At 38.7% G+C, this 25,407-nt stretch overlaps 8 protein-coding genes across 8 annotated transcripts; 3 read left to right on the top strand and 5 right to left on the bottom strand. All coding sequences in view use genetic code 12, as the record gives it.

The window, feature by feature from the left end:
- Positions 1-785: 785 nt before the first annotated feature.
- Positions 786-2,411, top strand: GPA2 (guanine nucleotide-binding protein subunit alpha; the record flags this gene model as incomplete). Its single annotated transcript, XM_049322146.1, has 1 exon — positions 786-2,411. The coding sequence occupies one exon, from the start codon at positions 786-788 to the stop codon at positions 2,409-2,411; it is 1,626 nt and encodes a 541-aa protein (XP_049181966.1).
- Positions 2,412-2,693: 282 nt separating this feature from the next.
- On the bottom strand, positions 2,694-5,353 carry KGF56_001062 (uncharacterized protein; the record flags this gene model as incomplete). The annotated part of the gene is made up of 2 exons (XM_049322145.1): positions 2,694-5,254; positions 5,323-5,353. The coding sequence occupies 2 exons, from the start codon at positions 5,351-5,353 to the stop codon at positions 2,694-2,696; spliced, it is 2,592 nt and encodes an 863-aa protein (XP_049181965.1).
- A 445-nt stretch (positions 5,354-5,798) lies between these two features.
- Positions 5,799-7,340, bottom strand: LAP41 (metalloaminopeptidase; the record flags this gene model as incomplete). Its single annotated transcript, XM_049322144.1, has 1 exon — positions 5,799-7,340. One exon carries the CDS (start codon positions 7,338-7,340, stop codon positions 5,799-5,801), a length of 1,542 nt encoding a protein of 513 aa, XP_049181964.1.
- A 694-nt stretch (positions 7,341-8,034) lies between these two features.
- On the bottom strand, positions 8,035-9,168 carry KGF56_001060 (deoxyhypusine synthase; the record flags this gene model as incomplete). The annotated part of the gene is made up of 1 exon (XM_049322143.1): positions 8,035-9,168. One exon carries the CDS (start codon positions 9,166-9,168, stop codon positions 8,035-8,037), a length of 1,134 nt encoding a protein of 377 aa, XP_049181963.1.
- A 596-nt stretch (positions 9,169-9,764) lies between these two features.
- Positions 9,765-13,140, bottom strand: KGF56_001059 (MAK10; the record flags this gene model as incomplete). Its single annotated transcript, XM_049322141.1, has 3 exons — positions 9,765-10,171; positions 10,653-13,040; positions 13,122-13,140. The coding sequence occupies 3 exons, from the start codon at positions 13,138-13,140 to the stop codon at positions 9,765-9,767; spliced, it is 2,814 nt and encodes a 937-aa protein (XP_049181962.1).
- Positions 13,141-15,727: 2,587 nt separating this feature from the next.
- On the top strand, positions 15,728-17,494 carry CAP1 (DNA-binding transcription factor; the record flags this gene model as incomplete). The annotated part of the gene is made up of 1 exon (XM_049322140.1): positions 15,728-17,494. The coding sequence occupies one exon, from the start codon at positions 15,728-15,730 to the stop codon at positions 17,492-17,494; it is 1,767 nt and encodes a 588-aa protein (XP_049181961.1).
- A 177-nt stretch (positions 17,495-17,671) lies between these two features.
- Positions 17,672-21,463, bottom strand: YCG1 (condensin subunit; the record flags this gene model as incomplete). Its single annotated transcript, XM_049322139.1, has 1 exon — positions 17,672-21,463. The coding sequence occupies one exon, from the start codon at positions 21,461-21,463 to the stop codon at positions 17,672-17,674; it is 3,792 nt and encodes a 1,263-aa protein (XP_049181960.1).
- A 2,121-nt stretch (positions 21,464-23,584) lies between these two features.
- Positions 23,585-25,204, top strand: STE50 (Ste50p; the record flags this gene model as incomplete). Its single annotated transcript, XM_049322138.1, has 1 exon — positions 23,585-25,204. The coding sequence occupies one exon, from the start codon at positions 23,585-23,587 to the stop codon at positions 25,202-25,204; it is 1,620 nt and encodes a 539-aa protein (XP_049181959.1).
- Between the last annotated feature and the right edge of the window lie 203 nt (positions 25,205-25,407).

Below are 25,407 nucleotides of genomic sequence, written 5' to 3'. Positions count from 1 at the left end.
TCTCCGCTCTCCCTCCCAGTTCCCCCTCTCCTTCTCTTTTTAGTGCGGGTACTAAACTTATAATGAGAGCAAACAGTTGAAACTTTCTCAGTTAAAACCCAACTAGTTTTTCCAGCCAAATTCCCTTAACCTCTCCCGCCCAATATCTTCTCACAACACAGCGAAAAACCTACCCATACTGAGAGTGCCTTTCCCTAGTTCTTTGTATTTTGTCATTTTTTTTTCACTTTTGCAACTCAACGTCAACCACATTAACTTACCCCAGGTATCAATTAAATTTTCAAACTAATTTCTTGCTTTCACCCCCAGCGACCTACCGCCCCCCCCTTTCCCCCTTCCTCCCTTCCTTAAGGTTCTTTTTTTTCCGATTCAATATAAAAATTTCACAACATATATTGTTACAATAATAGTAGCGGAAGAAATCTAGTCCCGCTTTTCTATTGCTTTCACTGCTGGTCCTCATCACTGCTGGTCCTCATCACTGCTGGTCCTTATCGCAACTGGTCCTTATCACTGCTGGCCCTTATCACTGCTGGCCCTCATCACTACTGGCCATCATCACTACTGGCCATCATCACAGCTGGCCCTCATAACTACTGGCCCTCATCACAGCTAGTCCTCATCACAGCTGGCTCTTGCATTCACTGCTAGCCCTTTAATTCACAGCTGGCCCACTAATCAGTGCTGCACCACTATCTCGCTCTGCTCGATAGTGTCGACTCATCTTTCATAGTTAGTGCTGCACCACTATCTCGCTCTGCTCGATAGCGTCGTTCTTGCTCAAAATGGGCTCATGTACTTCAAAGGACCCAGGTTCTAAAGAACCAACAACAAAGCATCATCGTAAGCCGACCCAAGTGAAACGACAGGAGCAAACACAAGCACTACAGAATCAACAAGAGAATATACAACAACAACAACAATCTCGACCTCAGCGTGGGAACATCACCTCTTCAAAACAACAACAACAACAACAACAACAATCAAGTGGCTCATCTACAGAAAATGAACAATCAAACTCATCAACGCTATATAAGAATCATATAGCTACAAATGACAAACAAACATCACCATCGAATCTACAACAACAACAGCATCATTGTCATTACCAAAACGAAAGCAGCAATGGCACTGTTGCCACTGTTGGTACAACCTCGACATTTGTATCACAGAATCCAGTAGACGCAGCAGCGAAATCAAACCCGCACCACGAAGTAAAAGTGTTGTTACTTGGTTCAGGAGAAAGCGGAAAATCCACCATTGTAAAGCAAATGAAAATATTGCATCAAAATGGATATACTCAAGAGGAACTATACGAGTATAGACCATTTGTATTTAAAAATGTCATCGATTGCATAAAGAATGTCATAAATGCAATTATCGATCTAGAACCAGATTTGATCAAACCAAAGTCTACTATAACGAGTTTAAATGAGTTGAATAATGGTACAGAATTGCAAGAACTGACAACTACAGGAACACCACCACCAGCAACAGCAGAATCAACTATACCTACAACACCAACGGCAACAGTGCCTGCAGCAGCAGCAACAACAACAACAACAACAACAACAACAGCAGCAGCAGCAGCAGCAGCAAATGCTACTACTACTGCCAAAAACAAACATGTGCTAGACTACGATTCCCTAAATGAAATACTAGATTACGAAATCTTACTAGATGGATCCAACGATGCAACATTTGATCCTTCAATAGCTGAGAAAATTGAAGAAGTTTACAATAAACCAGAAGTTAAAGATTTTATGATTCATAAACAAGGAGACTTTTATCTAATTGATTCAACGGATTATTTCCTTTCAAATGTGTCTAGAATCACCCAGCCAGAATATATACCTTCAACAACTGATATATTACGTACTAGAAAGAAAACAAGCGGTATATTTGATTTCGAGTTTGATATGGGCAGAGGATTGAATATCCATATGTATGACGTTGGTGGACAAAGATCAGAACGAAAAAAATGGATCCATTGCTTTGATAATGTCACACTCATTATATTTTGCGTGGCTTTGAGTGAATACGATCAAGTATTACTTGAAGAGAATAATCAAAACCGATTAGAAGAAAGTTTAGCGTTGTTTGATTCAGTAGTCAATTCCCGTTGGTTTGCAAGAACAAGCATTGTTTTATTTCTCAATAAAATTGATGTATTTGCGGAAAAATTGCAATACCTGCCCTTAGAAAGTCATTTCCCTGATTATACTGGTGGTAATAATATTAATAAGGCGGCAAAATATATTTTGTGGAGATTCAATCAAGTTAACAGATCAGGATTGAATATCTACCCTCATGTGACTCAAGCTACCGATACCTCAAATATACAATTGGTAATGGCTGCTGTGCAAGAGACAATTTTAGAAAATTCTTTGAAAGATACAGGATTGATTTGATATTGATTTACAAGAATTAAGACAAGAGAAATGAGGAAAGCAAAGCAATGGAGGAACGTTATAGCGAACTAAAACAAAAGTAGACAATACATGGGACTCTACACTTGTGTGTGTGTGTGTGTGTGTGTGTGTGTGTGTTTGTTTGTTTTTCAACCTTTGAATTACATTTACAAAAGTCACATACAAATAAGCATATGTGAAAAATACATAAAATATATTTATCATGAAGCAGGTTTTTTCTTTTTTTTTTGTAATTATTTTACTTTCGTGTTTTTTACAGTCTCATTCTGGTTTTGGTCGGATATATGATTTATTGTGATATTCTCCCCCTCTAGGCCCTCTTCCTCGGCCTCTAGATCTGCCTCTGAAAGATGAAGGATTTCGGGTACCAGTGTGTGCGCGTTCCTCGTTCCTTTGAACCTTTAGACCATTTTTCATATCAGCTTGTTTTTTTTCATCCAACTTTATAGGTTGAGCCTCGGCCTCTTTAGAGTTAGTTGGCTCTGATGATGATGAAGAAGAAGAAGAAGAGGAAGAAGGTGATGGTTTCGATGGTGCCTGTTGTAGTGGTGTGATCAATTCAGCTGATACTGCTCTGGCTTTATGTACAACCCCGTCTAGTGCAGATAAAGACGTTGATGGAATGGCAGGTGTAGAAGAAGCCAGAACTGATTGTCTTTGTCGTTGATATGTTCGAAATTTCCGCGGGATGTGCTGTTCAATATCTGCGTTTTCAGTCACTACTTCTTTAATTGGTAAATTGAACTCGTCTTCAAGTTTCCGTTCTGTTTTTGCTTGAACAGCCACTGGGTTGGCTATTTTTCTACTTGGCATGTCTGTCGTTGTTGCTGTTGCTGTTGCCGACGATGATGATGATGATGATGATGGTGGTGGTGGTTGTGGTTGTGATATACGGTGATCAGAAACTCCTGGTTTCTCATGAGTGGTGGCGCCGGCGGTATGTTGATAGTGATTGTTCCTGTTTTGTTTAGATCTCTGCACTAATTGATCCAAGTTTCTGAAATTTGGTCTGTTTTCTTCTTTCCTTCTTTGAGCAGCCATTGATTTTGGCACATTCAGAACAGCAGTTTGCTCTTTCTGTTGTTCCTCTGTTGGCAAATTCCGATGCCTCTCTTGAGGTATAGTATTACGTAAACTATTCGCCTGTTTCGACCATGGCCTTGATTTCTCTTGCCCCGGAGCTTGTTTGGCAAAACCTCTCTGTTCTCTTGCAACTCCCTGTTGCGGTTGAGCTTGCTCCAGCTCTTGTTTTATTCTTTTCTCCTTTACCTCTACTTTTTTCTCTTTTCCTTCTCTTCCTACTTTCCCTTCTTTTCCCTCATTTTTCTCTTTTCCCTCATTTTTCTCTTTTTCTTCATTTTCTTCTTCTTTTTGATCTTCTTGTTTCACGTGGCCAGATTCTTCAACAGCTAGGTTTATTTTTTGAAGTGGTGGTGAAATAACTGCCTTCTTCTTTAGAATTACTGGTTTCGCCACTGCTGTTTTAGGCGTAGAGCTTTTAGGCGTATTTTTCCCACTGGTTGGATTTGACCCCAAGTCAGATTTTTCACTCAACAATTGGGCAAGTGACTTTCCTGTTCCATTTGCAGCATATTCGTTCTTTGGTTGTGGAGTCTTACTCGATTGTGTGGATTGTACTGTCGATTCATTATTAATGTGGGGAGCTGTTTGTCCACGACTTGCCCCAAAATCGTGTGATGTTGAACTTTGTTGCTCTGGTGAGCCTTGCGAGCCTCTTCTCAAAATTGCAAATGACTGCTTCCTTTCTCCCGTAGACAGTCTCCTCGATGTAAAACTCTCTCTTCTCGTGTATGTTGACGCGCCATTTTCATGGAATTTCTTAATTGTATCCTCTACATTCACGTCTGAATTATCTCCTAATGTTTGCACCGTTGTTTTATTCAAATTGATCAATTTCTTTTCAATCTCGAGTTGTCTTGAAACTGTATCTACAGGCTTTGCAGCACCAAATGGATTAAACTTTGGTTTATGTGGCTGCAGTGGTACTTCGTGTCCAGTTACTGATGATGTTGCTGACTGTCCCAATACAGGTTGATTATATGATGGTTTGTGTGGCGGGAACGATGACTCAAAAGACTTGTTGCGTTGATGATGTTGCATAGAGGAAAAGTGCTTTTCTGGTGACCTTGGGTCACCAAACTCCCGTGAAGAATAGTTTTGCTGCTGTTGCTGCTGCTGCTGCTGCATGCGAGAATATTGAGGGAATCCAGTCCCATGATGTGTAGAGCCAGGGCCAGGGCCGCCACCAGCGCCAAAACCTCCTGCGCGACCCCCCCTTTGGTCCAAGGCATCCAATAAAGCCATGTGTCTTGGTTGTCTTTGTTGTTGCTTTTGAGATATAAATTCACGCTGTATGTGCTGTATCTCCTGTGCATGCTCTTTATTAAATTGAATACAACTTTGGAAATCATGAAAATCTGCATATTCCACAATTACTCGTCTGTTGCCCTTATAATATAGATCATGCCATTTCAACACCTTGGATATATCCTGAGAGGACTCTAGTTCGACAAATGCCACTTGTTTAATAACATGTGTTTCCAAAATATTCGATGATGGGTCTGTCAAGATTTTAAACTTGACAAATGGAGTGAATCTACTTTGAAATAGATCCTCGATGAATGCATCATTGGCCGTTACTGGCAAATTGAGCAATTTGACTATAAATGGAGGTCCAGAGCTTCCATTGCTTGGAATTGGCCCACTTCGTGAATATCCATCACTATAACCATACGATGTTTCAATGGGCACTGAAATCGATGCCATGTCCACATCTGTATCTGCCCAAGAACCACCAAATGCTAGAGAAACAAGGTCAGTATGATAACACAATAAAAAACAACAAAAGGAAACTTGTAGTTGTACATACATTCATCTTTGAAGAATTCTTGTAAACTCATCTTTTTAGGTGGAACTAATTCTTTGTTAGTAAAATGACAAACTCTCTCTCTCTCTCTAATACACTGGCATAGATAGGCGAGACATACCCATTTTGCAATCAATTATGATAAGTTCCCTGACTTTTAAACAAAATGCTTTGAGTCTAATGAAGCAGAGTTAGAAAGCTCTCTCTACAGAAATAATTGTGATTATAAATTATACTATTTGTATATTTTTATTTGTAGAACATTTTTTTTTCTTCTCTCTTTCTTTTTTTTTTTTTCCTGTTGAACATTTGGGCTTTACTTACCAGAACATTTGGGCTTTACTTGCCAGAGCTGAATACATAAAAGAACCAAGGCCATATTCTTTGTATAGAACCAAACATCTGCTAATAAAGCTTAGCTATCAATGTTATTGTTTCCTCTTCAAATTTTTTTTGAAGTTTTTTTTCCTATTAATACTTTATAAGTCTATGTAATTGTCATATGTACTTCTCCAATTTTTGAAAAACCCAGCAAAGAACTTTGTACCTAAACCAATATCCTTTGCTCCAAGGGTTGCTCGGATAGAATGCATTGATAATTGTGGAATACCAAGATCAATGGTTCTTACCCCCGTTTTAGAAGAGATTGATGGTCCAATTGTGCCTCCAGATCTGCTATCATTTCTAATATGGCTATATTGAAGCTTGTCGTTGTTCTGCCTGGCTAAATCTTCAAGTAAAGAAACACCAATTGAGTCGGTTGCCATGTGTCCGTTAGGATCAAAGGATATGCAAACTCCCTTATTTGGAACTGGTCTGTGATGTTCCAAATAGACATCGGGGTAATTGGGATTAAACAAGTGGTTGACGTCAGCTGATAAAATAATCGAATTGGCATATGCAAGTCTCAAATAATCTTGCTCGCCATCAGGATTGTAATAGTTGCTGGCTAAAACTCTTTCGACAACAAGCTCTAAAAGACCACCTCTAGCACCGGCTCTTGATAAACTACCAACTTCTTCGTTATCATACAAAGCAACAATTGAAAATGAATCGTTTTTAAGCAATTTTTCATTGCTAGCATCAATCAATGCATTCAAAGCTGCAAAAGAGCAAACCCTGTCATCCACTCTGGGTGCAAATACAAAGTCCTTATTGATGCCCCCTTTAGCACCTTTTTGAACATCATACAACTGCAAGTCCCACTGAGAAATCGCTTCAACTTCAACATTAGCAATCTTGGCAATATATCTCAATAATTTTAAGGGATGTTTCCCATACAAGGGCGCCTTCTTCTCAGCTTCTGTTGGTTTAGGATCTTCTTCTTGTGAAAATCCAATCACTGGCACTGCTCTAGTTTCCTTATTGGAAGAATCGCCACCTTCTACTCCAAAATGAGGCGCTAATGTTGGAATATGCGCAATTGGATTTGGTGTAGAGTCAACCAAGTGCTGAGTGATTTTTCCCTTTGAATCCTTAACCAACAATCTGCCACCAATACCCAAATCTCTATCCCACCAGAGATTGTTCAAAGTACCGGAATAAGGTGCAACTCCAAGTAATTCGTAGCCTTCAACTTTCTGTTTTGTCGAATTGGGCTTCAAAACAGTAGTGAGAGAATCTATGTGCGAACCAATAGCACCAAAACCTAGATCAGGGGACCAATCGCTGCCCACCACAAACGCAACAAGCGATGAGCCATTTCTGGTTGTGAAATATTTACCTGGCTCGATTTCCAGCCATGGTTTACTCTCAGAAATATAATTGAATCCATTCTTCTTTAATTGATCCTTGAAATGTTGTACAACGTGAAAAATCGTAGGATTTCTATACGTAAACTCAATATAGTCATCAGCAATCTTGTCAAAATACTCTGAGTTATACTTTGACTCTCTTTCCGACACAACTGGGTTCTCAACCATTGTATACGATTTATCGATTTTTGAAATATTCAGTTCCTGAAGCTTGTTTAAGGATTCTGAGATACCTGCGACAATATCTTCTATTGTAAAAGTCGCCATCTTTATCTTAAAAGTACAAGAAAGTAAGAAGAAAAAGAAGATGCCAATGAAGGAACAGAAAAGCTTGTAAGAAGAAGCTAAAATGAACAAAAAAGACACCCTTTATTAATCGATTTGGCCTTTAATTTTGAAAAACTGTGGGTTTTTTTTTAAATGCTTCAGCGCGGAATTGTGAAACGTTCACTATAGTTACCGTTAGAGGGTGGGGGCGGGGGCGGGGCGAAAACGGGAACGGGAACGGGAACGGAATTTAAAGCAAAGAAAGTAATAAAAAAAGGGTAACAAAAATGGCTGGAAGGGCAAAAACTGTGGGCAAATATCTGGTGCCGCTTGAGTAAGGGTTCAATTGCGTGAAGTCATTAAACGCATACTAATTGGGATATAGTGCAAACTAATTGGGATATAGCAAGGTCTTGATTAGAAACATATAGCAAAAAAACCAAGTGCTTGACTATCATCAATATCACGACCATAAAAAATTTGTAGTAGGAAAAAGGAGTATTTGATTATTGTTTTGGGTGCAAAACAATAATCAAGAAATACAGAAAAGCCCATATAGTGTCGCTAGTTGCTGGTATGCTCCATCTCGCTTCGCTCGATAGTGTCGCTCGATAGTGTCGCTCGATAGTGTCACATGCATTGATCAAGTAAAGAGATATATATTGTGTATATACATTTTATTTTAGTTGCTATGTTATGGCCTTTCACTAGCGAAAGTTGCAGCAACAATCAATGGGAACACTAAACTTACATCTGCATAAACTTTCACCGATTGAGCATCGACCTTGATCTTACCCCAGCTAATAGCCTCATCGGGTCTAGCACCGGCATCTGATCCGTCAAACTCTTGTCCCGTATTAATATATACTGCATAATCTGCGCCGTTTCTCATTAAACATGCATTACAAATATGATGTTTTATTAACCCACCTCCTAAAATAATCATTCCTGCTCTTGAAGCAGCCATAGCCATTGAATTGATTTTTCTGATGTCAGCAACTATATCTAATCGAAGTTGTTGCGGAGATGACTTGAACGTGTGAAAGAATAGCATGTCTCCTATAGAACCATCCGTTAAAGCTGGACAAAATATAGGTATCTTGTTTTTATGAGCCCAGTACAAAACTGAGCTTTCATCGTTGATTTCTTTGCCTAGTCTATCAATAAGCTTTGATGGTGTCAAGATTGCACTTGAATTTGCATCCAATGCATTGGCTCCTTCTTGGGCAAGAGCTTCTTGTTGTTCCTGTAACAATTTATTGAAAATTGGAATGATCCACTCTTCAAACTTACAGTAGTTATCATTGGGTACCAACAAGTTGCCTATCCGGTTCATTCCTTGGTCTCTTAGTCCTTTACCTGGTAATGTAAAATCTCCCATGTACGTAGGTGCTAGGACTTTGATCAAATCTTCCTCTATCCCACCTGCAGTAGCTACTATAGCACTTACCATCTTATGTTGTACCAAATAGCGTAACGTGTCTCTTAGGCCACTCGAGATCAAATTCGAAGTATATCCCATAAATATAGTGGTTTTTTGCCTTCCCGAGTCATCAAACTCTCCAATTTGCTCATGCTCTTGCAATTCAGACTTGTGTTTCCCCCTCCAGCTTCTCATTTGGTCTATTATGTTACATGCCTGTGATAATGAACTTGCTTGGAACCCCATCTTAGACATGGACGATATCAAATCTTTAGCTGACATATTGTATGCATTGTCTTGTGAGTAGTCTATTCCCTTCACTTCAACGAAATCTTCAGGTACCGGTACAGAATGTTTCAAAACAGCATCTGACGCCAAATTTGGAAGTTGACCCGTCTCACTCATAACGTTTAGGCCACGGTGTTTTCTCTTAAAAGTCCTAGTATGTAAAGCCCAAGGATAGAAAGCCAAAGATAGAAAGCCAAAGATAGAAAGCCCAAGGATATAAAGCCAAAGATAAAAAGCCGACTGAAAAATTTATCGCGATGAGAATAAAAATTGCAGTGCATCTCCGAATCTCCAGTGACGATCTCCTTCTTCTCGCACGACAAAATTAACTACCTACTATCTACCCAATCGATATACCGATTTAGCTGGAAAAATCAAGAGAAACTTGTAAGCCTACAAATTCAAAGTCAAGGGTAAAGGTATCCTTTGGTAAAAAAAAAGAGGACTCATTTCCCCCCACTGTTTTAGCTGTACTAACAGTCTTGATATATATGTAGATATGGACTGCGAAAACTAATAAAAACCCTCAGACGAAACGCAAAGCTTTTACAACATGACCCTTAGGCATTCTCTCAAACATTACCCTTAGGCATTCTCTTCAACATGACCCTTAGGCATTCTCTTCAACATGACCCTAAGGCATTCTCTTCAAAAGTAAAGACTGCACAATTGAAGATTATCTCTTTATTTCTTTCTTCTCTCTCTCATGCTAGCTATACTCTCTCAGTCACTTGTGGACTCCAGCTCTTAAACTTAGGTTTGGCAGTGTTATAGCAAACATAGGCACCGGGAGAATTTGTGAAATTGGGCTTGTGTTTTGCAGGTAAGGGATAAGCTCGAATAGTCTTTTGGTCTTCTTGCAAGGCATTAGGTGGAGTATTATTACCGTATCCCAACCAATAATGCCAACCAGGCTCGACTTGTGAGATATCTGGATGCCAGCTACTATATTCCACCCATCTCGTACGTAAATGTATTTCTTCTGGGGCGTCAGTTTCATAAAATTTGTTACCAAAATCATCGGTACCAACTAACCTACCGCTCTTCACATCATTGTGCACTTGTAGTTGCCATGCCGCTCTTTTCAAGCCTGACTTGTAGATATTTTTCACAAAACGAACTATCGACGTAGACATTGTGCAAATGTAAAACCTGCTACGTTTCTGTTGTTGTATAAAGTAATCTCCCTTAGATAAAGAGTTTGTTGAGAGGTAGGAGTAATGGAGAAATTATTTTTGTCTGATTGGTTACGTGCAATGCGCAACAGAAATACTTTGCGTTGAAAATTTCACTATCGAGTAGAGCGAGATAGTGTCAGTGGCAGCTAGTCAGTGGCAGCTAGTCAGTGTTGCTTCACTATCGTGCAACACTATCGAGTATAGCTCCAGTATCTCGCTCTACTCAGTAGCTTGTTACTTGTGATAGAGCGAGACGAGCTATCACAACGAGCTATCACAACCTCGATAGTGTTTGGAACTTTTCTTTTATTTACAATATGTTGTTAATGACACTATAAAGTTTGATAATGTTTCACTCCCCCCTTCTGAATTTGGGTAATTACTGTTTTTCAACTGTGATACCTACGAAATATTTATGCTTACCTTTTCCAACTTTCAACTTGTAATTTTGTGAAATTAACAACAAGTCATCTCTATAAACAGATAAAATCTTTCCTAATTCACTAGCATTATTCCCCAACTCTTTGCTTGCTTGACTCATATCATCCAACCAATTTAAAAGTAGAGTATTTTCAACAAAGTCAATTTTGTTGCGTTTAACGTAACTTATTGAGCTTGAAATTCCCTTCTCAACCATTTGTAAATTGCTCTTTATTCCAGCTAACAATTCAAAACATTTCATTAAAGTGGCACGATTGTTTGGTTCTGGCTTTGTAAGCAAAAGCGCTTGTTTGTAACTATTATATGAAGGAAACAGAGGAACACCAATCGTTGACCATGGTTTCATCCTCAAGTAGTACAAGTGCTCCATTGACGTCAAGTTGTTTGGTGGTCCTTTTGAAAAATCAACAAGCTTTAGTTTAGCCAATACAATGCAGTACTTGGCATAGCAGTTGATGAATAACTGTATAGTGTGATAAAACCCTACTAAATAATCCTGGTAGTTGAGCGTGTGGAGTAGCTTTGGTACTACCACTTCATTATTATACTTGTTTTGCAACTTCAACATCTCCTTCTTTGGTCCATTCTTCAATTTTTTTAACTTTTTAGGAATCTTGACTTCAATCTCGTCAATCTTGCTCAATATGATACTCTTAATTCTCGTTTGTAAGTGGTCCAATAAATATCTCAATAAAAGTTCTCCATACCAGTAAATCAAATATAATTCAAATGGCTTATATAGTTCAAGCTCAATTCCAGCCATCAATAATTCAAACATCAATTCCATCTTTTGGAAATAAATGAATGAAGTAACACTTATTGCCGGCTCTCCATTTTTCTCGTTTAATTGATCTCCAATTTGGAAGTTTCTAACCATTTCTATTTCAAACGATTCCCATCCAACTTGTAAAGTATCCCACACAACTAGGTCCCGGGACATTATTTGTTGGGTTCTACATGGATTGATCCCATATAAGCATATATTATTGTACATTGCTTTTTCCAATTCATGCAAGTATGATACATGTTGTTCCATAACTTCCGTTTTCACTGCATCTTTTAATTGTGCCACTTGATTTCCGAGATCATGGAGTAGTATAGTTTTGTAACCAACAAGATTCTCAATTGTGTCTACGACGAGTACAGATATATCGACTGATGGAGACCCAAAGATACTTTTATCGTCACGAATTAGGAAAAACTGAAATAAAGCTCTAGCAAAAACGGAAAAGTGGCGACTCGGTTGTCTGATGTTATATTGTAAATAATCTTGTAGCTGGTTGATTGTTTTTACTTTGATAGCTTGTATGACAAAATTGTGAATGGTTGTAAACATGGAGCTCAAATAAGTGCAAGCATGTGAAACATCAACTGGCGCCACGTCATATGGGATGTATTGATTTGACATATCTGTTTGTATGAATTGGGAAAATACACCCTTGGGAATACTTGCGGTGTTGTATTCAAATTCTTTGATAGACTCTATATTTGAAAGTGCTTCATTACAAAACTCTAGATATGGTGTGGGTATATTGTCTTTTGAAGATGTTGTGTCTTCTTCTTCTTCTCCTCCTCCTCCTTTCCCTTCTTGCTCGTGCTGTTTTAAAAAGGGTAGTTTCAAATTTGGTACATCAATTTCAAACATGTTCAAATTTTGTACTATTCTCAATTGACTAATCAAAACGTTGCAATTTTCAATTTTGTTAACTGAAATCCATTCTATCACTTTATTTATCTCATCTATAGCAGCTTGGGGTGTAGTAACCAGAATGAAATTCAAATCCATACTTCTTGACATTATATCTTCTTCGTCGTATAAAAACATTGAAGCCAAATGAAGGACAAACCCAACAAATCGGCATAACCCCTTGATAAAGCTTTTGAGTACTTTGTGAACTAGCCAATAATTGGTATTCTTTTCAAATTCGCGAAATTTGAGTCGTTGATCTCGAAAAAGACTAATATGTGTGGGCAAACTATATTGGTTTTGATTATTTTCCAATAATGTTTGGACATAACGACAGCTAAGAACTGTTACTGGTAAGCTGTTACTTTCCAACCAATTCACCAACTGCGATAGCAAGCTGCTTTGAATATTAATGATGGTTTCAACCGGTTGAGGTTCCAGACAATCAAACGATATTTCATCTTGATCAAATTGGATGATTCCAGTGTCTAATTTGACATTTAGAACTTCCAAAGCACGAGTTCCTTCTAACAATTGGAATAAATCCGATTTTAATACTTTATTATCTTGAATGCCGACTAACGATGCAAAAACCTCCTTTGTAACGTCAATTAGATCCTGCTCCTCCACCTCTTGATGCTCGTCAGTATGGTCATTATCATTTTCACAAAGGCTTAGTTTTTCTAAAATAGACTTGAAATGTTAGTAAAAACAAATAAAACACTACCCGGGTTTCTAAACGGCAAAAAGAAACTAGTGCATACCCATAGAAAGTGTACTCATAGAGAGTATCAATCTTTTATAACTACTTCTACAATCTAATGTTAATAGATGCAAAAGAATAAAAAAAAAAATAAATAAATAAATTGAAAATTTTCAACCAAGGGTAGAAAACCACCAGGCAGGCAACACTATCGAGCAGAGCGAGATAGTGTTGTAACAAGCTAGTAATACTATTAACACTATCGAGCAGAGCGAGATAGTGTTGTAACAAGCTAGTAACACTATTAACACTATCGAGCAGAGCGAGATAGTGTTGTAACAAGCTACAAAGTATACAGACACTATCTCACTCTGCTTGAATTTTTACTACAAATTGAGCCCAAAAAGAGTAGAGTGCAAACCATTTCTGAAAAGGATCCTTTCTCTAATAGAAATGAACAATAGTTTTTTCTCACTCTGATTGATACTCTATAGAGAGACCAAAAACAATCAGCAAGATGATGTTTGCACCAATATTATGAGTATGCTCCACTATCTCGCTTTGCTCGATAGTCCTTTCTAACCAAATTCATTTACTGATATTACAGATAATTTAGATAACTTATTGAGCTATATGAGATGAGATTGTTATGCGCGCGCGGCTACGCTAACAATTCATAACTGGTCAACGTGCGACACTATCGACACTATCGACACTATCGAGCAGAGCGAGATAGTGGAGCACACTAGCTGCCACCAACACTTTGTAGCTTGTTACAACACTACCGAGCGGAGCGAGATAGTGGAGCACACTAGCTGCCACCAACACTTTGTAGCTTGTTTCAACACTACCGAGCGGAGCGAGATAATGAAGCAACATTTGTAGCCTGTTACAACACTACCGAGCGGAGCGAGATAAAGTTATATCTTGCTCTGCTCGATAGAGTTATATCTTGCTCTGCTCGATAGAGTTATATCTTGCTCTGCTCGATAGAGTTATATCTTGCTCTGCTCGATAGAGTTATATCTTGCTCTGCTCGATAGAGTTATATCTTGCTCTGCTCGATAGAGTTATACCTCGCTCTGCTCGATAGAGTTATATCTTGCTCTGCTCGATAGAGTTATATCTTGCTTCGCTCCCTAGTGTCACTAGTCAGCGTCTTAAATCAATACTGCTTCACTATCTCGCTTCGCTCGATAGTGGATCAGGGTCATACATCATCTATATTTATGTTTTTCTTTTTCACTGAATATGGCGCAAAATTATTTTCATTTATATAAACTGCAATTATATAAAAGATTGATAAATATCAGAGATATATACAAGTTAATCATAGACTGTTATTTACCTCTCAAATTTACTATTCAGCTACTGATTTTGGGTTCGACACTATCGACACTATCGAGCAACACTATCGAGCGACACTATCGAGCAGAGCGAGATAATGGAGCACACTAGCTGCCGCCAATAGTTTGTAGCTTGTTACAACACCATCTCGCTCTGCTCGATAGTGTTCTATCTCGCTCTGCTCGATAGTGTTCTATCTCGCTCTGCTCGATAGTGTTCTATCTCGCTCTGCTCGATAGTGTTCTATCTCGCTCTGCTCGATAGTGTTCTATCTCGCTCTGCTCGATAGTGTTCTATCTCGCTCTGCTCGATAGTGTTGTCTACAGAATTACTATCGATTCTATTTTCTTGGCTATAAACATTCTCATTGAAATTGATGCAATACTATGTTTTGCTCCACTATCGACTAGAACACTATCGAGAAAAGCGAGATAGTGTTGTAACAAGCTACAAAGTGTTGCTTCACTATCGACCAAAGCGAAATAGTGTCGCTGCTGGATAGCAGTCAATGCTATTTTATCTCGCTTCGCTCGAGAGTGTCAGTGGCAGTCTCTGCTAGGTGCTCCACTATCTCGCTCTGCTCAACAGTGTCGCTCGATAGTGTCGCTCAGTGTGGGTGTCATTTTTTCTCTTGAAAAAATGACACCTCTTCTACCTCATCTTACCATTTGTCTGATTACTAATACTCCCAATATCAATCTACTCATTCACTATGTACCAATAAAGCAAGTAAGATATCTCTTATACTTTGCTAGCTCCTTCTCTATTATAAACTCTACTACCAGGTTCTATTGAAGTCTGTGTGAGATTACACGACCACGTTGCTGAAAAACAAAGACGCCCCACGAGAAACAAAACTGGGCCCCCGCCACACAAATTAAAGGTGCTTCATCCCCCCCCCCCCTCCGCCCCCGTGTTAATAATAGCTCACTTAAAATCGATTTTTCTAGCGAGCAAAACTCGATAGAAGTAGAAGAAGAAAAAAGAAGAGCTTTATTTAGTTCAGTGTTGAAGGCTTTCTCCCTAGTTGAAAAGAAAGAAAAGGTCATATTGTTATATAAAGAAGGGTCAGTCATATTGTTCTTGAAAAGAAGGGTCAGTCATATTGTTATATAAAGAAGGGTCAGTCATATTATTATCATATTAAACTATTACTTTTCAGGTTTCAGTTACTAGTTTCACAGGTTTCGCAAAAGGGGACCAATTAGAGATATACCTTTGAGTTGTTATACCCCCCACACACACTTACGGGTCGACGGTAATGGGGTAACGAGGTCGACGGTAATGGGGTAACGAGGTCGACGGGTTGCTCCATTCCGAATGACCGATATTAAACGTAATTATTCCCATGCTTTAGCATCTCCTTCAGAGGAGGTCGAAGAAGACCTTGTTGACTCCAAAAAGTTCCATACAAAACCAGGAAGAAAACCTATTGACACCGAGCCCAAATCAAAAAGAACGGCTCAGAATAGAGCTGCACAAAGAGCTTATAGAGAAAGAAAGGAACGCAAAATGAAGGATTTGGAAGACAGAGTCAAAATGTTGGAGGACGAAAACGTAAAAGCAACTACAGAAACTGATTTCTTACATGCTCAAGTGAATATATTGAAGAATGAATTGGCAAAGTATAGAGGAACAACCGATTTTCTGGATTTAGAACTACCCCAGACAGTGGGGCATCTAACCCATCCACAATCAAACAAAGAATACTTTTCACATCATCATCATCACCACCACAACCACAACCACAACCAAAAACAAAATTCAGACGCTATCATTGATTCTACTTCTACTGATACAGCAAAAGAAGCTACGTCCAATGCTCCACCTACTGAAAGTAAGTCGACTCAATCTTCTGTTTCTGGACAGTCTCCTCAATTTTCTGTTTCCGGAAAGTCTCCACAGTCTTCTCGATTTTCATTTGGAGCTCCCTGGTCAAAAGATAATTTGAATTTTTTGAAGCAGCAGCAAGGACAAAGACAAAAACAAGGGCAAGGGCAGAGAAACGACTCCAGTACAACAAGACCTATAGACAACGGAGTTGACGGTCCATGTCCAGATTTGGTTTCCGGTTCATCAACATCAACTACACCACTCGACGACAATATTTTGGTATCTCCTGATTCAATCCCTTCAAGTAGTAACATTACTTCCAAAAATAGTAATTTGGAATTTGCCCACAATTTCGAAGAACAAATAGACCCATTCTGTAGCAAATTGAACGAAGCATGTGGCACTAAAGCCAATCCTATACCGAAACAAAGACGCACAATGAGTGGTGGTGTTGGTAATAAGAATACCACTGCAGCAATTGCTAATTCGAAATCAACCTCAATTTCAGATATAACACATTTCAATTCACCTTTTTCAAATGTCTCGCCAAATAACCAAAACTATACCTCAGTTTCTGACCAGGTGAACCACGATCTCACAAGTGATATATTCTTCAATAACCTTTCTGATCCAAGTACAGATTTCAATTTCAATTTGATTGACAATAAACACGGAGGGTTTGAATTATCAGATCCTTTAAGTTTTCTCAATGACAATAATTTCGATGCGTCTTTAGCATTCCAGGAAAGTGTGACCAGTTTGCCCTATAAAGAACAAGAAGTGGATCCAATATCGTTGCTTACTACAGAAGACTCAGTTTATGACTTTACTAATACTAACAACGGAGCAGTATTGGATACATCAGAAATAAATACAAACTTTAGCTTTAATGACTTTATTAAGAATTCATTGCCAGAAAAAAGAGAATCGGATAATAAAACATCATCAACAACAACAAGAACAGCAGCAGCGGCAACCTTAACGAAGGTGGGGAAGGATGAGGAAGAATATAGAGAAGAAGAAGAAGAAGAAGAAGAAGAAGAAGATGATGATGAGAACGATGTTGTACCTGCACCTCAAGAAACCATGAAATGCAGCGAAATATGGGATAGAATAACGGCACATCCAAGATATACTGAACTTGATATTGATGGATTGTGTGCCGAGTTGAAAAGTAAAGCTAAATGTTCAGAAAAAGGTGTCGTTATCAATACATCAGATGTTAATGAATTGTTAAGCCGAACTGCTAAGTAGTAAGTCGTAGTTCAAGATTTTTGGGTGGTTAAAGAGATTTAATGTTATATACGTGCTTTTGTTTTCTTTTTGATATGATCTTTTCTATCTTTTTTTTTTTTTGGTTTCATAGAAAAGGGGGTTCGGTACAAGAAAATACCACTTTACTTTGTATGACTAAAAACTAGAACTCGCTTTTCAATCAAAAATCACATCTGAATCTGAATCCGAATCTGAAACTGAACCAACATTTGTATTTGTATTTGTGTTTGTGTTTGAATTTGAATCTGAATCTGAATTTGAATTTGAATTTGAATCTGAATCTGAATTTGAATCTGAATTTGAGGCTGAATTTGAGGCTGAATTTGAGACTGAAAGTGATTCATTGTCAAGCGACTCTGTTCTTTTTCTAGATTCCAGAGAAGTCGACTCTGCTGCTTTGACCAAAGAACTTAGCTCATTGACATTGTCCTTGTCTGTTTCATTTGAACCTTTATCATTATTCTCATAATGAATGTTCTCAACTTCTTCAATACTTTTATCTGTTTTCATTTCCACATGCAAATCATCTAGTTGCATCGACTTGTCCTCAAATTCTTTTGTGATATTATTACTAGTCACTTTAAAATTTGTTTCCTGTAACAAAACTTGCTCTTCATGATCTTGCCTCACTATTTCATTCTCTTTTCCTGGTTCATCTTTGATCAACACTTTGTTCGGCACAACTTCTTCATCACCAATGGTCTTATTATTAACAGAAACACTTCTAGACTTGAGTCTATTGGTATCGTCATCATCTCCCTCTCCCTCTCCCTCTCTCTCATCTCCCTCCTCCTCTTCCTTTAACTCAGCTCTCACTAATGCATCTTCTACAGTTTTTTGAAAGTTGGATAAATTTTTCAAAGTAAATCTATCTAACTGATAGTCGATATTATTCTTCTCAGTATCCAAGAGATCTTGAACTTTTTCAATTTCCGCAATTAGTTTCTTGATCACATCAGCTTCAACTTGAGGGGCTATTGAAATCTTGCAAACATTAAAAATCATTGCACGTCGATAGTCCCTCGTTAAACTTTCTTGATCAAATACTTCCAATATACGAATGGCTTGCCATATTTGACTTGCTTCTTTCTCCATTTGTTCAGAGTTTAATTGAACAAGATTTCGAGGGTCGCCCCATGCAAGTATTTGAGGTAATATTTTAGCTGGTTGAAAGCGTTGTTGCAGCTCGGCAGCTTGGAGCAACAACGCACCAGATATTTGGGATAATCCCATTTGATGCTGCGGGTGGGAATAACAATAGACCGGTATGCAAAATGCCAATATTTGTCTCAACTCATGGTTCGTAGAAGTAGCAGGATTGAAATATGTCAATAGTAAAGCAATGAAAATTTCTCTTTCAGGACTGTTTTCCTCTTCCTTTGCCGCCACTTCTTCTGAATTCTCTTCTTCACTGAGGTTTATATTGATACTAAAAATATCAGCCAAAAACATCTTGATCAAACCCTCACCAACCATGGCCTGTAACTTCTGCGAGTCACTTTTGAGTAATCTGTAAAACAACTTAATGATTGAAAACCGACCGCTGGTATCTAAAATATCACTTCCATAGATTGATAGTATATCAATCACTCCCACAACAGCAACTACCTGAACTCGTTCACCAAAGGATTTTATTGTTCGAAAAAAGGTTGCCAATGCATCTTTTGCAATCGTTTCATCAATAAGTGCAAATAAACCCAAACACTTTAAGCCCGCTATGTATATCGAAAAGTTCTCGGATCTGCTCAATGCATGATTTACTATACCAGAATAGATTGAATTTAAAGACAAATAGTGCTCAAGACCATTCTCTACTAGCTCCAATACATGTCTTGTCATATTCAAACAGCGCAAGACAGTCTCATCGTCAGGCATTGTAGGTTTGACTTTACGTTTCTTTTTATTTCCTTGTTGTTTTTCATCGTTGTCCAATTCCATACCAAGGTCATCATCATCATCATCATCATCATCATCATCATCATCATCATCATCATCGTCATCATCACTTTCATCGTCATCATCACTTTCATCGTTATCATCATCGTCATCGCTGTCACCACTTGCAATTTTTTCATCAGAATTACCACTGACTTTGCCCGTTCCTTCATCTACAGTTGCATCTCTAATATCAGTTATAATCTCAACCGTCATACTGACAAAGTCTTTCTCGTTAATTGAGATTTTCTTCAATACCTTTAGGCAATTGATAATTATATCATCTTCAAGCAATTTCTCATATAATTGAGATCTAATAACATTTAACATGGCACGACGACCAATCTCATCACTAAAATCAAAATCCACGCATATCAATAGTAACTGATTTACTAGAAAATCGGAATCTCTTTGGGTCTCGATACATTTTTCAAATTCCGGATCTGACTCAACCTCTTCAATCATCTGCATTCTCTCCTTGTCCAATGTGTACAAAGCTTGCTGAAGTTCTTCAAGCCTATGCTCAATACTTTGTTTTGTCTCGAGAATCTGTTGCAAATTGTCATCTGACTCCCCTTGGTCCATAGCATTATTTCTTTGCCTTATAAAAAAACGGTGATTGAGACTTTCCAATTCCTTTTTTGATCTTGTAATATTGTTTTCAATGTTAAATACATTATCATCTAGAGTTTTCATATTTCTAATTAGTTGCTCCTTCTTCATACTCTGTTCGTCGCCCATCAGAAACACATCTTTTCGCACGGCTAAATATTTCTTGAGAATATCTGACAACTCCAAAGCATCAGGGAAATTTGCTTCTATCAAGTTATAAAGCTTATTTCGGTTACAATGGTTGTAAAAAGCTCTCAATAAAAAGGACTTGTTTACATCCAAGGCTTTCCAAAAGGCCTTATCTGCTTTGAAATTGTGTACTATTTCAGGTCGTTCTGTGAACAATACAGATATCGCCTTCTCTGCTATTGAGCTTTCTGTGACATTCAAATATTCTAAAAATTCAATCAAGTTTTCTTCACAAGAGTCGAACCATGTACGGCATAAAAGTTTACTTGCAGCTTTAAAAACGGTTTCGTCTCTATCATTTAACCCCCACTTTAAAAGAAACTCCCGATGTCTAAATCTCATGTTTTTCATACTTCCAATTTCAGGAGTGATTTTGGAATAAACAATCCTTCTGTTGATACTATTCAAATCTCGAACTCTTTCCCATAAATAAGGAATAGTCTGTACACTTTTCTCTAGATTCAACATTGCAGTACGTCTCACTTCGGCACTTTCATCGTAACATAATGAATTGATTAACAAACGACTCAAAGATTTACTATTTTCTTCCTCCTCCTCCTCCTCCTCTTTTTCTTGTTCTAATTCGTTATCCAAATCAAAATTTTGGAAATTGGATAGCGCTAATACCGCTTGCATCCTAATGGGTATCTCCCTATCCTTTAGCCTTGTTGATAGCGATATGAATAATGCTTTAAATGTTTGTTCGTCAATTTCGCCCATGTATTTTGTGAGTAGCGCAAGAAGCTGAACCACTCTATATCGCACCAGTTTGTCAGCGGCTTCTATACCGCGTAGTAGATGTTTAATTAGATAAGCTGTAAAATCGGCAACGGGCACCTGAGGCAACAAATCGTTTTTCATCTTCTTCTTTGCCTCTTCAGTCTCATCAATACCAGTACCAGTACCAGTACCAATACCAATAAATCTCACGAAATGGGCAACAAACTTGGCAACGCGATCGGCATTAGGTTCACCCTTTTTAAACTTTAGCGAATGGTTCAACAACTGGGTAAACCGCATAGCGAAATAATCGTCTAGACTCATCTCAATTGCTCGACAAAAGAGACTCTTCATTATAATCAATAGTTTCCGATGCGCATATGTTGTAAACTGACAATCATTGAATACGTGTGTCATTCCCATATCCAACTCTTTGGAGCTAGATATCTGTCGGATCGACTCTAATGTTGGTTTTGGCAGCAAACGACTCATGATAAGCTCAATCTAAGGACTCTATCTCTTTTCCTATTCCAAATGACGCGTCAACCTATAGCAACACCACCATAAAAGAAGCTCAAAACTCACTTTAAGGAACCTTTATCAACTATTAATGATCAATGGTTAATCAATAATCAATCTGGTCCTCTTTTAATTTTTTTTTTTTCGGTTGATTTTGATTATGTAAGAGATGATGTAAGCATTAAGGGAAAACGGTGGAGCCGTTGATGGAGGAGCCGTAGATGGAAGGAGCCGTAGATGGAAGGAGGTGTTGATGGAAGGAGCCGTAGATGGAAGGAGCCGTAGATGGAAGGAGGTGTTGATGGAGGAGCCGTAGATGGAAGGAGCCGTAGATGGAAGGAGGTGTTGATGGAGAAGGCCTTGATTGAATAGCAATAGGTTGGCTTCTTGATCTAGAGGATGTAGTTGATTTGACACTATCGAGCAACACTATCGAGCGAAGCGAAATAGTGTTGTAACAAGCTAGTAACACTATTGACACTATCGACACTATCGAGCGAAGCGAGATAGTGGAGCACCATTGATTAGTGTCTTAGACAGAGACTTGGACGTAGAGACTGAGATAGTGGTGCCCCACTCTCGAGCGAAGCGAGATCGATAGTGTCACTAATCAGTGGTGCTCCACTATCGAGCAAAGCGAAATCGATAGTGTCACCAATCAGTGGTGCTCCACTATCTCGCTTCACTTCTCAGTCTAAAACACTATCTCGCTTCGCTCGATAGTGTTGAGTGCCTTCGACTGAGCCTTTAACATCTATTTATAAATAATCTTTGAGACTAGTTTTTATACTCAATATGTATAAAACTAAATATCTAATAATACTAATAGTTCAATATGTATCACTGCTCGATAGTGTCGCTGAAAAGCCCCTCAATGTCTAGTTCATTGTTATTTATCTAACTTGAGACTAATAGACTGTTTTGTCAACACTATCGGGCAACACTATCGAGCAACACTATCGAGCAATACTATCGAGCGAAGCGAGATAGTGTTGATGAAAGCGAGATAGCGTTTATGAGAGCTAGTAACACTATTGAGCAGAGCGAGATAGCGGTTATGAGAGCTAGTCAGTGTTGTACAAGTTAGTCAGTGTAACAAGCTAGTCAGTGTTTTTACAAGCTAGTCAGTATTTTAGCAAGCTAGTAACACTATTGACCAGAGCGAGATAGTGTTGTACAAGCTAGTCAGTGTTGATGAGAGCTAGCCAGTGTTTCAATAAGATAGTCAGTGTTTCAACAAGCTACTAAGTGTTGTTCCACTATCTCCCTCTGCTCGATGGTGGAGCACACTGACTACACCGATGCTATTGAGGATGGATTCATTATTAGTAGAGATTGCAAGAAAAATATTATTCTTTTCAGTGTCGATGCCAGATACAAAGGGTAGCTCCACTATTGAATAACACTATCGAAAAACACTATCGAAAAACACTATCGAGCAAAGTGAGATAGTGTTGTAATAAGATACTGCATGTTGCTTCACCATCTCGCTCTCCTCGATAGTGTCGTGACAAGCTACTGCATGTTGCTCCCCTATCTCGCTTTGCTCGATAGTGGAGATGGCGTCAATGACAGCTAGTGTGCTCTACTATCTCGCTTTGCTCGATAGTGGAGATAGTAATGTTACTGATGCAAAAATATCCTTTTCACAATGATTGATGCCCATATCTTAAGGGGCATTCAAATTCTCACACACTACATCTTTGGTGGTCTTGATATGACAAGCTACTGAATGTTGCTCCACTATCTCGCTTCGGTCGATAGTGTCGGTCGATAGTGTCGGTCGATAGTGTCGGTGACAGTTAGTGTGCTCCACTATCTCGCTTCGCTCGATAGTGTCGCTCGATAGTGTCGTTGTTTCAGAATAGATGTTTAAAACAATGCAAATGAAACCAAACATAATCATCTCGAAATAACACGCAACTTAAATACCTTTTTTTCCAAGATTCTTAACCTTTCTCNTTCTTGTCCCCCCCCCCCCCCTCTTCATCTCTCGTCACGCCCTTTACTTCCTTTTCTTTTTCCGCTTCTCACTTTTCTTTCTTTCTTTGTTTGTTTTAAAGGAAATAAAAATCGAACAATGGATTCACACATATGCAAAAGATGAATACACCACAAACTAATGATTCTTTTTTAAAATGGGATACAGCTCGAGTGGCCACCTATTTCAACTCATTAGTCCACGGAGGCGGAGTTGACAAAAGTATAAGCTCGGCATTTCTAGATAACAACATCGATGGGTCTCTTTTAGCTTTCATTACTACTGAACATTTGAAAGAAATTGGCATTCAATCATTGAAAACGAGACTTGTTATCAAGAAAGGCATTACTGACTTAATCGCCAACCACTATCAGAACCACCCGCCTCAAACAATTTTTGACCCCGAATATATATTGAGTAATGTTAATATTAGTAACAACCATGTCACAATCGAATCCTTGAAACTAACAACGGTATTGATTCGTGATGCCTTACGAAAATTACACAACAAGGACCTAAAGGACCAAAATGCACACATTGACTCCCCCGTTTCGCCAACACAAAGTGAAATAAAGAGACTCAATGATAATTTCGTCAAGTTGAAAACTGACTTGATTCCAATAATCAGATTGTTAAAGGACTCAAAACCTTTACCAACACCAACCCTAGACCCCGGCCCAACTGCCTCGTCTCCGTCCTACTCAACCTACTTACATGATCACGATGTTTACGAGAAACTGGTGCCCAAGACAGATAATATTTCGAGCCGTATAACAACGGAAGGAGGAGCAGGAGCAGGAGGAGCAGGAGGAGGAGCACTAGAGATAGGCGCGACAACGGCGCCAGCAACAACAAACACTACAACAACAATAACAACAACAACAATACCTAGTCCTGCTTCAAACAGATTTTCATCAGGCACTCTTTTGTCCATGGGAACAGGTAAAATAGTTTCTCAGTCTATACCCAAGTTTTCGGATCCAAAGAGCTCATCTGAGTTTAAATTGCAAAAGGTGGGTATACCGAAAAGCGCAATCAATAGAAATATCGAGTCTGCGCTGGCTCTTGCTAATTTGAGGCCAAAATTAAATGAGAACCCTTCTTCAAATTCAACCATAACAGTTGAAACAATAAACAAAAACTTGGGCTCTACCGTTGGACCAATGAAAATGCAGACACTTCAGACACTTCAGAACAAATTACAGCCTGGAACTACAACCCCCGGTAACAATATCACTTCAGTGGTTACACCTCTATCCCAAAGCAACATTACTAGTACTGCTGCTACTGCTGCTGCTACTACTACTACTGCTGCTGCTGCTGCTAATGCTACTACCACCAACATAAATACAAATGCCAACAACGCCAACATTAACAACAACACACTTCCAGCGCAAAAGAGCCATGAGCAAACAGCAAATGAACCGCTAAAACAATTGCGAGCGTCTACAGATGATTCTTGTTTGAAGATTCTACAACAAGCGATGAAGCGCCATCACATTCCTCGAGACGACTGGTCGAGATACGTGCTTGTAATCTGCTACGGTGACAAAGAGCGAATCTTGAAGTTGGCTGAAAAGCCTGTGGTTATCTTTAAAGAATTACAAGAATTGGGACGACATCCAGCTATCATGTTGCGGCAATTGGCTGAGGACCTTCCCGTTGAGACACGTGAAAGTTCTCTCTACGAAGATTCAAGGCTTGCGGTTGAAATCCCCGGAGGTACTTTGTAAAAAAAAAAAACCCCCACACCAAAGTTCTTATTAAAGAGACGATTCTAATTAAAACTAGTACAGTATATAGATTAATTAATATGCTATAGAATTGTTATTACAATTTACAAATTAGTAGTCGCACTCTGGTCCATAGGCAAATCACGTGTCAGTTTAGCATCTAGGTCTAAGCCCTCTTCCTTATTTTTGAAAAATTCATCTTT

Source organism: Candida oxycetoniae, assembly GCF_023343755.2.
Source record: "Candida oxycetoniae strain CBS 10844 chromosome Unknown scaffold4, whole genome shotgun sequence".
NCBI lineage: Eukaryota > Fungi > Ascomycota > Pichiomycetes > Serinales > Debaryomycetaceae > Lodderomyces > Lodderomyces oxycetoniae.
The sequence above is the reverse complement of the archived record's forward strand: the minus strand, read 5'-3'. Positions and strand labels throughout refer to the sequence as shown.